The sequence below is a fragment of the Dryobates pubescens genome, chromosome 26 (genome assembly GCF_014839835.1).
Source record: "Dryobates pubescens isolate bDryPub1 chromosome 26, bDryPub1.pri, whole genome shotgun sequence".
In the NCBI taxonomy this organism is placed as follows: Eukaryota; Metazoa; Chordata; class Aves; order Piciformes; family Picidae; genus Dryobates; species Dryobates pubescens.
The window spans coordinates 834,680-846,613 of record NC_071637.1 but is presented as its reverse complement, the minus strand read 5'-3'; the positions used below and the strand labels follow the sequence as shown (position 1 = coordinate 846,613).

The following is an 11,934-nucleotide window of genomic DNA, read 5'->3' as shown; positions in this document are numbered from 1 at the left end:
CTGAGCTGCTGCACGCTGGACCTAGAGCTGCATCTAGAGCTGGGTCTGCACTCCTGAGAACTGGACCTAGAGCTGCATCTAGAGCTGGGTCTGCACTCCTGAGAACTGGACCTAGAGCTGTGTCTGAGCTGCTGCGAGCTGGACCTAGAGCTGCTGCTAGCTGGGTCTGCACTCCTGAGAACTGGACCTAGAGCTGCTATGAGCCAGGCCTAGAGCTGTGTCTAGAGCTGTGTCTGAGCTGCTGCGAGCTGGGCCTAGAGCAGTTTTTAGAGCTGCTGCAAGCTGGGCCTTGAGCTGCATCTAGAGCTGTGTTTAGAGATGCTGAGCACTGGGCCTAGAGCTGCTGCAAGCCAGGCCTGAGCTGCATCTAGAGCTGGGCCTTGAGCTGTGGAGCACAGGGCCTAAAGCTGCTGCAAGCCAGGCCTGAGCTGTGTTTAGAGCTACTAACAGTGGGCCTAGAGCTGCTGCAAGCCAGGTCTGAGCTGCATCTAGAGCTGCTGAGCACTGGGCCTAAAGCTGCTGCAAGCTGGGACTGAGCTGCATCTAGAGCTGTGTTTAGAGCTACTGAGCACTGGGCCTAGAGCTGCTGCAAGCCAGGTCTGAGCTGTGTTTAGAGCTACTGAACACTGGGCCTAAAGCTGCTGCAAGCCAGGTCTGAGCTGCATCTCGAGCTACTGAGCACTGGACCTAAAGCTGCTGCAAGCCAGGCCTGAGCTGCACCTAGAGCTGGGCCTTGAAGCTGCGGAGCACTGGGCCTAGAGCTGCTGCAAGCTGGGACTGAGCTGCATCTAGAGCTGTGTTTAGAGCTACTGAGCACTGGACCTAAAGCTGCTGCAAGCCAGGTCTGAGCTGCACCTAGAGCTGGGCCTTGAAGCTGCGGAGCACCGGGGCCCAGCTGCCCAGCAGAGACAGGGCACTGGCAGTGCTCTCCAGGTCTCTCCCTGGAGCTGAGCAGCTGGAGCAGGCCAGGAGCGAGCTCCCCAGCAGAAGAGGCAGAAGTTGAAGGCCACTGCACTGCAAGAACCACACCAGTTTGAGTCAGCAGTTTAATTGTATACAAGTCCAACTACAGACGGTAGAAAGAGTACAAGGCAGTTCTAATGCTTGCTATTGCATGTTACAAAAATCAGTTCCAGCTAGAAAGGGGCTTGGGGGTGGGGGGGAGGGGTGCTGAGTGCTAGTCCACAAGAAGTGACTTGGCAACTGTGGTTTAGCAAAGCCTGTTGGTTGGTTGTTGCTAAGACCAGAACTCTAGCTCCAAGATTCCATTGGCCAATAAGGTTCAGACTTACACACAAGAAGGGCTTTAGCTCTCCCAGTCTGAAGCAAGAGGTTAACAAAAGGAGGGGAGAGAGAGAGAGTTTTCTTTCCCTAGGTTTTCCTATGTCCCACAGGTGTTTGGAGGCTGACAAAGGAGAGAGCAGTGACTCAGAGCACATCCCAGAGTCTGACAGTGCCACCCTGACAAGAGTCAGAGCTTCCATCCTTTCAGGTCTGAAAGGGAGGAGTTTGGATCAATACTGTAGGAGAGAGGTCCCAGAGTACCTTTAATACAGTCCCAGTATGGGGGAGGGGGGAGAGGGGAAATGTTCTTTTTGGCTAGATCCAACTCCTGCCTCCACTCCAGTTTATTGCTGCTCTAGAAAGAAGCCTTCCTGGCCCTTACCTCTCGATGTGGGTTGCAGCCTGCTCCTGATCAAGAGAAGAGAATCATCTGAGCTGCCCAGCAAGGCAATTCTAACAAGCTGACGACAGCCACAGCCCTGAAAGCCATTAAAAACAAAACAGGAGGAGAAGAACCCAGCCAAGCCCAGCCCCTCCCCCAGCCCTCCCCCCTCAATAAAGCCCAGATGGAAGCCTCTTTAGATTCAGTTTTATTTTTCATATAAAAACCACTTTGCACTTCAGAGTAGATAAGTTAAACTCCTGCAGAAATGCTATAAAACCAAAACCCTTGAGCTGGATTGCTACAAAAAGAGGGATCTGGTGCTGTGTTGTTTCGCTGCCCCTTGTCCCCGCTGGGTACCACCCATCCCATCTCAGCCTGGGATCCCAGCGCGGCCCTCCGAAGCCTGGCGGCTGAGTTCTCAGGCCACGGCCTCCTGCAAGAGCGAAAGGAAAGCCCCACTCCGGAAGTACTAACATAACACTAAGGGCCCGAGGGGGGAGAGCGTCCCGTGAGGGCGTGCCAGGGAGCAGGAGCGGAGCCCTGCCCTTAATCCCTCGAGCTGGATCTCGATCTGGAGCGAGACTTGGAGCGGGATCTGGAGCGGGAGCGGGAGGCGGCTCTCTTGGGCGGCGACTCGGAGCGAGCCTTGGCGGAGGGCTGCTGCGGGGGGGAGGCGGAGCGCGACCTGCTCCGCGACCGCGACTTGGACTTGGCGTCGCCTTTACCGTTCTCTTTGGGAGACCGGGACCGGGACCGGGACCTGGAGCGAGACTTCTCCGACTTCTCCTTGGAGCGGCTGTGGGAGCGTGAGCCCCGGTCAGACTTGGCTTTGGACTTGCTCTTGGACCTGGACTTCCTGCTTTTCGACCGGGAGCGGGAGCGGTCTTTGCTTCGGGACCTGGATTTAGACCTGAGGAGAGGGGAGGGAGGGAGGGGAGCAACCCACCGAGGCAGCTTTTATTCCTCCTGCCCTGCACGTGCAGGTGCCTGGCAGCAGCGGCGCTGCCTGCCCTGCCAGCACCCGGCTTACCTGGACCTGCTTTTGGAGATGCTGCGGGACCTGCTGCGGCTGCTGCGACTCCTGCGACTCCTGCTCCTGGAGCGCCTCCTGGAGCGTGACCTGGGAACAGGGCAGGGGCAGGAGGTCACTCCCCTGGCTGCTCTGCCCTGCTGCACCAGCTCAGAGCTGCTACAGAACCTCTGCAGAGCCCCATGAACACACACACACAGAGTCCCCCATCCGCCTGGGGTCAGCACCTGGGGTCTCACACGGCAGAAACTCTCAGCCTGGCTGCTCTGCATCATCCTGTTCCTGCAGCATCAGCTGCAGGGAAAGGCACCCACAGCCACTCTCAGCAGCCTCGATGCAGAGACTGACATCTCCCCAGCAGGTCAAAGGAGCTTCTCCTCCACCTCTACTCTGCCCTACTGAGACCACAGCTGGAGTACTCTGTCCAGTTCTGGGCTCCCCAGGTCAAGAGGGACCAGGGACAGACTGGAGCGTCCAGGGGAGGCTGTGAGGATGAAGGGACTGAACAAGTGTTTGAGGGGGAAAGGCTGAGAGCCCTGGGGCTGGCTAGTCTGGAGGAGACCAGGCTGTGAGGAGACCTGATCAATGGTTACAAGTATCTGAAGGGTGCCAAGCAGAAGGGTCTATTTTGCTGGCATCCTGGGACAGGACAAGGAGCAGGGGACACAAACTGCAACCCAGGAGGTTCCACCTCAACACGAGAAGAAACTTCTCTGGTGTGAGGCTGCTGGAGGCCTGGAGCAGGCTGCCCAGGGGGGTTGTGGAGTCTCTGCTCTGGGGGCTTTCACCTGGCTGTGTTCTGTGTGTCCTGCCCTGGGTGCCCTGCTCTGGCAGGGGGCTTGGAGTGGATGATCTCCAGAGGTCCCTTCCCACCACTCCCACTCCATGACCATAGGTCAGAGTTCCTCTTTGCTGAGCCTCCATGAGGGCTTCAGTAGAAAGCCCTCAAAACAAGGGTGGAGCCCAGCAGATTAGAAGGCCCTCCTGTGCCTGTGGTGATAAGAAGAGCCAGGGGCTGGCACTTGCTTGGAGGTGTAGCAGCTTGTCCTAAAACACTGCCAGCAGAATGCCTTGCCCCTTAGAGGAGCAATTAGCACCCCAGCCTTGCCTGGCAATTAAGGCTGAGCTTGGCAGGGTGCTGGGCCAGCTCATTTCAACTCCACTGCTGCCTAGGAAGGTTGGAGCAGGTCATCATAGCATCAGTCAGGGTTGGAAGGGACCACAGGGCTCAGCCAGTTCCAACCCCCCTGCCATGGGCAGGGACACCCCACACCAGATCAGCCTGGCCAGAGCCTCATCCAACCTGGGCCAACTTCTCTGGTGTGAGGCTGCTGGAGCCTGGAGCAGGCTGCCCAGGGAGGCTGTGGAGTCTCTGCTCTGGAGGCTTTCACCTGGCGGCGCTGCGTGTGCAGGGGGCCTGGAGCGGATGATCCGCAGAGGTGGCGCCCAGGCGGTTACCTGGACCTGCTGCCCGAGTAGGAGCGGCGGTGGCTGGAGCGGGGCTTGTCCTCCACCAGCCGGATCTTCCTGCCGTTGATCTCGGTGCCGTCCAGCTTGTCCAGGGCGCGCTTCATGTCCGAGTAGGAGCGGAACTCGATCACGCCCTCGTTGGTGCGCTCCTTGTGCGCGTCCGCATAGGTCACCTCCCCAGCCTGCCGCATGAAATCCTGCGGGCAGGAGACGCGGCCTTAGCTCGCCAGCCCCCGGGGCAGGCGCCCTGCAGGAGCCCCGGGCAGCTCCAGGCAAGCACAGGGAGCAGGAAGGGCATTCATCCACCTCAAGAGAACTTAACCAGGCTGGAAAAGGCCTCAGAGCTCATCCAGTCCAACCTAGCACCCAGCACCATCTGATCAACCAAACCGTGGGCCTCATCCAGGCTCTTCCTGAACACCTCCAGGGATGGGGACTCCACCACCTCCCTGGGCAGCACATCCCCAGGGACAATCTCTCCTGGGAAGAATTCCTTCCTCACCTCCAACCTAAACCTCCCCTGGCACAGCCTGAGACTGGGTCCTCTTGTTCTGGTGCTGCTCACCTGGGAGAAGAGACCAACCCCCACCTGGCTACAACCTCCCCTCAGGTAGCTGTAGACAGCAAGAAGGTCTGCCCTGAGCCTCCTCTTCTCCAGGGTATTCCTTCTACCCTCCCAGCCTGCATACCCAGCAGTGGTCTCTGTGTGCTTTCTGTTCACTCTAGGGCTGCAGGTTCATTTCTGGGAGATGGTTACTCATGCATGGAGTCATTTCAGTGGATAAAGTCCTTTTACTTCTTGGTCTCTTCTGTCACTTTCTGACCTTCCAGCAGCATTACAGTCTCTTGGCTGATGTCTTTTGTCAGCTTCCCCATGAGGGTGGTGAGAGCCCAGCCCAGGCTGCCCAGGGAGGTGGTGGAAGCCTCCTGCCTGGAGGTTTTTGCAGCCAGGCTGGAGGTGGCTGTGAGCAACCTGCTGTGGTGTGAGGTGTCCCTGCCCATGGCAGGGGGTTGGAGCTGGCTGAGCCTTGAGCTCCCTTCCAGCCCTGACAATTCTGTGGTTCTTAGTGTGTGAATATTTTGGCCCCTGTGTCCTGCAGCTGTGTCTGGCAGCTGCAACTTTACCTGAGCTCAAGGCTGTACCAGCAGCTACGGCATTTAAAACACTTTATGTCTGAAAATCCTCTCTTTTCTGACAGAAAGAACAACACTTAGTGAAGAACAACCCAGTGAAACTCCCTACTTCACACCCTCAGTCAGAAGGCTCTGGGGAGACCTTAACTGCTCTCTAGAACTACCTGAAGGGAGCCGATAGCCAGATGGGAATTGTTCTCTTCTCCCAAGCAAGCAGTGACAGAACAAGAGGACACAGAGTCAAGCAGCACTGGGGGAGGTTTGAGCTGGATGTTAGGAAAAAATTCTTCCCAGAGAGATTGGCCTTGGGGATGTGCTGCTCAGGGAGGTGGTGGAGTCCCCATCCCTGGAGGGGTTCAAGAGGGGATTGGATGAGGCACTTGGAGCCAAGGTTTAGTTGATTAGATGGTGCTGGGTGATCTGTGTGGCCAGCAGGAGCAGGGAGCTCATCCTGCCCTGTGCTCAGCACTGCTCAGCCCACACCTGGAGTCCTGTGGCCAGTTCTGGGCTCCTCAGGTCAGGAAAGAGGTTGAGCTGCTGGAAGGTGTCCAGAGAAGGGCAACAAAGCTGGGGAGGGGTCTGGAGCACAGCCCTGGGAGGAGAGGCTGAGGGAGCTGGGGTTGCTTAGCCTGCAGAAGAGGAGGCTCAGGGGAGACCTTCTTGCTCTCTGCAACTCCCTGAAGGGAGGCTGTAGCCAGGTGGGGGTTGGTCTCTTCTCCCAGGCAGCCAGCACCAGAACAAGAGGACACAGTCTCAAGCTGTGCCAGGGGAGGTTTGGGCTGGATATGAAGAAGAAATTCTTCCCAGCAAGAGAGACTGGCCCTGGGAATGTGCTGCCCAGGGAGGTGGTGGAGTCCCCATCCCTGGAGGTGTTCAAGAGGGGACTGGATGTGACACTTGGTGCCATGCTCTAGTCATGAGGTCTGTGGTGACAGGCTGGACTCGATCTTTGAGGTCTCTTCCAACCTTAGTGGTACTGTGATACCATCCCTGGAGGTCTTCAAGAGGGGCCTGGATGTGGCACTTGGAGCCACGGTTTAGCTGTCAGGAGGTGCTGGGTGCTAGGGAACAGGTTGGACTTGAGGAGGAGGATTCTGGGTGCCGGGTTGGAACTCGACCATCTCTGAGGTCTTCTCCAGCCCGGTTACCTGGGGGATTCTGTGCCACCAAGCACTCCCCTGAGCCAGGCAAGGGAGCAGCAGAGCAATACCTACTTTCAAATCCTGCCAACTACAGCGACTGGACAGGTTCTCAACAATCAGCCTGTGCTCTGTCCGCACGGGGGGGCCGTATTTATCTCGTCCAGACTGCCGCCGGCTGCTATAGCCTCCACCTCCCCCACCTTGATGGTGCAAAGAAACAAAGTTAGCCTGCCTGCAAGCCCCCAGGGGGGAACTGAGAAAAAGCTTAGTTCACAAAAGAAACAGTTACTAATTTACTGGAGTAAGGACTTATTGCTCTTTGGTTGGTTGGTTTGGTTTGGTTTTTTTTTGGGTGCTCTAAGCCTCCAAACAGAAACTTTGCAAATTGGGTTTGGTTTTTGTTTTTTTTTTGCCACAATGCATGGCAAAAAAAAACTTCACAAGAAAACAGGCTGAGGATAAAGAAATCATCAGCAATAAAGCATCCTCCAAGCCTGTGGTGGTTTGGTTCTCCTAAGATCTGGTAGAAGAGTGACTGCTCCTTGTTATAATTTTGTTCTTCTCTCCTTTTTTTTTTGGTTGATTTTTTTTCTCCTTTTTTTTTGTTGATTTTTTCCTCCTTTTTTTTTTTGGTTAATTTTTTTTTTCTCCTTTTTTTAAAATTTTTTTTCTCCTTTTTTTTGGTTGATTTTTTTTCCTCCTTTTTTTTTTGGTTGATTTTTTTCTCTTTTTTTTTTTTTTGGTTGATTTTTTTTCTCCTTTTTTTTTGGTTCTTTTTTCTCTCTTTTTTTTTTGGTTGATTTTTTTCTCTCTTTTTTTTTTTTTTCTGGTTGATTTTTTTCTCTCCAATTTTCATCAAAGGTTTTTTTTTTTCTCTCCACTTGGGCTTAAGTTTTTACTTTACAGAACAGTGTAAAAAAGATCAACCTTAACTGAGCACATGCATCACTCTCTACAGTCGGTTTGTGGTTACAAAGCACGGTTCAACGCTAGGTTCGTTTACACTAAGTACTTACATCACAGCATGAGGCTTTGGGTGGTGGTCTGGCCACAACACACGCCAAGGTTAACAGTCCCCTAGTTCAGTTTAACCAGTTTTGGGTCTAACCCTTGGGATCCTCACCATCACCCTGCGTCTAATGGCAAAAGGCTGCTGTCGTCATGGCTTCCGGTAAGGTCAGCCAAAGGGTCATAGGGCAAGGGTCACACAATGTATGGAAAAGCCATGGCCAATCAGGAAAGGCAGTCATCTTAGCCTCAGTGGACACAGCCTCAGCCCCACTGGTCACTTTTAAATTGAAACATCAAGGACTTGTTAAAAAGGTTGGAAATCGAACATGCAACAATTTTCAAACAAACAAAACATTCTGCTTCTCTTTCTCTCTCTCTTTTTCCTCTTTCTTGTCCTTCATCCCTAAATATATTTACCCTAAGGCACAGCCCCCACCACCCCACCCCACCCCCGCCCCCCCCCCCCCCCCAACTCCAAGAGACTACACTGAGAGGCAAAGTTCAGTACTTGTCATTACAGCGCTAGGCCAGCTCAGTTCTAGGCGCTCAGCTCAAGTCGTTACAGTTACAAAGCCAGCTGAGCACAGAGACGTTCGCAACATCCCCCACGCCCTAAAAACACATCGCTGCCTGAAACCCTCCCCCCGCCCCTCCTGTGGCTGCAGCTGAGCGAATTCACAGCCCAGCACCCCTGCCCCGATTACACAACGCTATTTACTCGCTAGCATTAGTGATGCAACACCGCAGTTTCATCTAAACGCTCCCCAGAACACCGGGGCCCTGGAATTAGCAGAGCACACCGTGTGAAACTAACTAGAGACCCTCTCCGGGCTACGGTTCCGCAGCCAGAATCGCCTCACGTTTACCCTCTGACGTTATTTGGTGTTTTATTTAAGAGATAGCCAAGTGCAGCGCCGGTGCCAGGCAAAACCGTCCTGCAAGCGCTCTGCCCGCAGGCAGCTCGCTCCCAGCGCTGCACCGGGCATCCCCTCCTGCCCTGCTCGCCGAGACAGCGACACCCCCAACCCCCTCGGCCCCGCGGGACTCGGCCCCCTGCGCTCCACCGCCCTGCCAAGAGCCGACCTCCCCTAGCCTCCTGCCCGCCCTGCCCGCAGCCACTTCCCGACCGCGCAGCACGGCGGGGCCGTACTCACTGCGACTACTGTAGCTGTAGCCGTCCCTGTCGCGGCGCGGGCCGCGGGCGTGCTCCACGATGACGCGCTCCCCGCACAGGTCCTTGCCGTTCAGCTCGTAAACGGCATCGTCGGCATCGCGGGAGTCCTCGAACTCCACGAAGCCGTAACTGAGAGGGGGAGGAAAGGCCTTGTCAGGGCCCGCCGAGAGCCGCCCGCCGGCCCGCGGCTCCCGGGGCGGCAGAGCCGGGCCGGGACAATGGGCGCCGGCCCCGCCGCAGCGCCCCCGCTCCCCCCGCGCCGCCGCCATCTTGAGCCGGGCGCCACGCGGCAGCGGCCGACAACATGGGGCAGGGAAAGGAAAGGAAGGCGGCGGGGGCGGCCCGCCCGGTCCGGCGACGGCAGGGCCGGGGGGGGAAAGGGGGTAGGGAGAAGGGCCAGGTGCCCGGCATCGGCTTTCCGGGCGCTGGGACGACGCTCACCCATTTTTGAGGTCGACCTCGAGCAGGCGGCCATAGCCGCTGAAGAAGCGCTGGATGTCCTTCTCGCGGACGTGGTAGCTCAGGCGGCCGATGTAGACGCGCGGCATGTCCGCGGCGGAGCGGGGAAGGGGAGGGAGAGAAGAAGAAAGAGAAAGGGAAGGAGGGAAAGAGAGAGAAAAGCGGCGAGAGAGGTCCGGAGCGCGGCGTCGCAGAACCGCGAACTGCCACCGCCGCGGCCTGCTCCGCAGCACAATGGCGCCCGCCGCCCGCCGCCGCTTTTATGGCGGGGGGCGGGGCCCGGTGCGGACGTTGCGGCGCAGGCCGGGAGGGGAAACGGGGCGCGGTGACGACGTCATCACGTTGCCGCGAGCGGGCCGCGGGGAGGCGGCGGCACTGGGGAATGGGGGAAAGGGTGGGGGCGTGCCGCGCGTGCGCGAGGCTGCGTGCGTGCCCTCGCGAGGCGCCAGGTCGCGCCGCGCACGCGCTGGGCGCCGGGGCGGGGCCGGGCCGGGTCGCGTTCCGCGCTTGCGCAGTGTCGCTTCCCAGGGGCCCCGCGGGGCCGTCCCTGGGCCGGGCGGGGCCTTGCCGGACGTCTGCGCCGCGGCCGCCACGCGCCGCGCGCTGCCCGGCCGCTGAGGCGGTTGCTGCGCGAGCTCGGGCCGCGCCCCCCATGGCTGCGCGCGGCGGCGGCGCCAGCGCTCTCTGCGCTTCGGCCTTGTCAGACAGGGCCGCGGCGGCGGCGCAGCTGCCCCCTCCGCAGCTCCCTCCGCAGCCCCCTCCGCAGCCCCCTAGCTGCCTCCTCAGCAGCCCCTCCGCAGCCCCCCCCGCTGCCCCCCCCCGCAGCCGCCCCCTAGCTGCTCCCCCCGCTGCCCCCCTCCGCTGCCCCCCTCCGCTGCCCCCCCCAGCAGCCCCCTCCGCTGTCCCCCTCCGCTGTCCCCCTCCGCAGCCCCCCTCCGCAACCCCCCTCCGCTGCCCCCTCCGCAGCCCCCCTCCGCTGCCCCCTACGCTGCCCCCTCCGCAGCCCCCTAGCTGCCCCCTCCGCAGCCCCCCTCCGCTGCCCCCTACGCTGCCCCCCCAGCAGCCCCCTCCGCTGCCCCCTCCGCAGCCCCCCTCCGCAGCCCCCCCCCGCTGCTCCACTCCGCTGCCCCCCCAGCAGCCCCCTCCGCTGTCCCCCTCCGCAGCCCCCCCCGCTGCCCCCCTCCGCTGCCCCCCTCCGCTGCCCCCTAGCTGCCCCCTCCGCTGCCCCTCCGCAGCCCCTGGCAGCGGCAGGCCCAGGGACCTCATGTGCAGGGAGCTGCTTCCCAGGCAGGCTGCCCTGAGGGCCGCTCCTGACAGCAGCCCCTGGTGCCCGAACGCTGAGTGCTGGCTCTGTCCTGCATGAGAAGAGCTCTCTCCATGTGTTGGTGTAGCCCAGCTGCAGCCTGCTGGGCACTGTGGCACTGCACTTGGGCACTTGGTGCCAGCTCTAAAGGCATATCCCAACGCGATGTTGTGTGCTCTGGGTGCTTGCTTTAGGACTTCAGTGGTGCAGGCGGGAAGGTCACACTCACTCCTGCTCCTGGGGAGGGCTCTGGGGCACAGCCCTGGGAGGAGAGGCTGAGGGAGCTGGGGTTGCTTAGCCTGCAGAAGAGGAGGCTCAGGGGAGACCTTCTTGCTCTCTGCAACTCCCTGCAGGGAGGTTGGAGCCAGGTGGGGGTTGGGCTCTTCTGCCAGGCACCCAGCCCCAGAACAAGAGGACACAGTCTCAAGCTGTGCCAGGGGAGGTTTAGGCTGGAGGTGAGGAGAAAGTTCTTCATAGAGAGAGTTGTTAGCCCAGGATGTGCTGCCCAGGGAGGTGGTGGAGTCCCCATCCCTGGAGGTGTTCAAGAGGGGACTGGATGTGGCACTTGGTGCCATGGTTTAGCCATGAGGTCTGTGGTGCCAGGTTGGATTTGGTGATCTTTGAGGTCTCTTCCAACCTTGGTGTTTCTGTGATTCTGTGAAAGGTGCTGTACCTTGCCTTGAGCCTCCTGAAATGAAAGTTCTCCTGGAAGAGCTGGAATATCTTTCACCCTTGTGCCCTTCAGCTTGGAGCTGTTGGGTTTAGAGACCAAGGTCTGCAGCTCCAGAGCTTCCCCAGGTCAAAGGGAGCTGTGTTTCAGCTGGAATAGCCTCTGTGAGCCTCTGCAGGGAGCAGCAGTGCATTGCATGGGTGTTGTGCACACAAAGCCAAAGGAGAGCTTCACTCAAGTCCCTTCCTTGAAGCCACAGCATCCTGGCATGTCCAGGGTTGGAAGGGACCTTGAAGACCATCCAGTTGCAGCCCTCTGTTCCTCTGCAGCAGCTGCAGAGGCAAACAACACAGCCTCAGTTCCTCATGGGCACAGGGGCACGGCAGGGATGCTGCAGAGCTAACCTGGAGGGCAAAGGGGGGGTGCAAGAGCTGCTCTGGGCTGGCATCTCCTGCAGTGCTCAGCTCTGGCACAAGTGTGTGGAGTAAGTGCTGCCAGGAGAAAACACTGTGAGAGTCTCTCCACTGAGCTCATCTGGGTCAGCCTCCTGACAGGCCAAAGCTGTTCCTCTGGGAGTGTGATCCCCCAGCTGGCATCAGCTGTGTCACCTACATGCTGCTGACAGCCCAGAGCAGAGCTCCTTTGTAGCTCTCCACATGGAAAAGCCTCCCAGAGACTGAAACTGAGGCTCAGAGCTGCAGGGAGTGCCCAGTGGGGGCTGCAGATGCCAGTGTGGGCTTCATGGAACCCTGCCATGGGTTGGGTTGGAAGGGGCCTGAAAGCTCAATCCAGCTCCAGCCCCCTGCCATGGGCAGGGACCCCTCCCACCAGCACAGGCTGCTTAAGGCCTCATCCAGCCTGGTCCTGAGCAC

At 58.8% G+C, this 11,934-nt stretch overlaps 1 protein-coding gene across 1 annotated transcript; it reads right to left on the bottom strand.

The window, feature by feature from the left end:
• Positions 1-1,838: 1,838 nt before the first annotated feature.
• On the bottom strand, positions 1,839-9,345 carry SRSF6 (serine and arginine rich splicing factor 6). Its single transcript, XM_054173375.1, has 6 exons — positions 9,072-9,345; positions 8,611-8,759; positions 6,518-6,645; positions 4,158-4,366; positions 2,700-2,789; positions 1,839-2,579 (listed from the first exon to the last, which is right to left on the bottom strand). Exons 1-6 carry the CDS (start codon positions 9,176-9,178, stop codon positions 2,216-2,218), a joined length of 1,047 nt encoding a protein of 348 aa, XP_054029350.1. The 5' UTR covers positions 9,179-9,345; the 3' UTR covers positions 1,839-2,215.
• Positions 9,346-11,934: the final 2,589 nt, after the last annotated feature.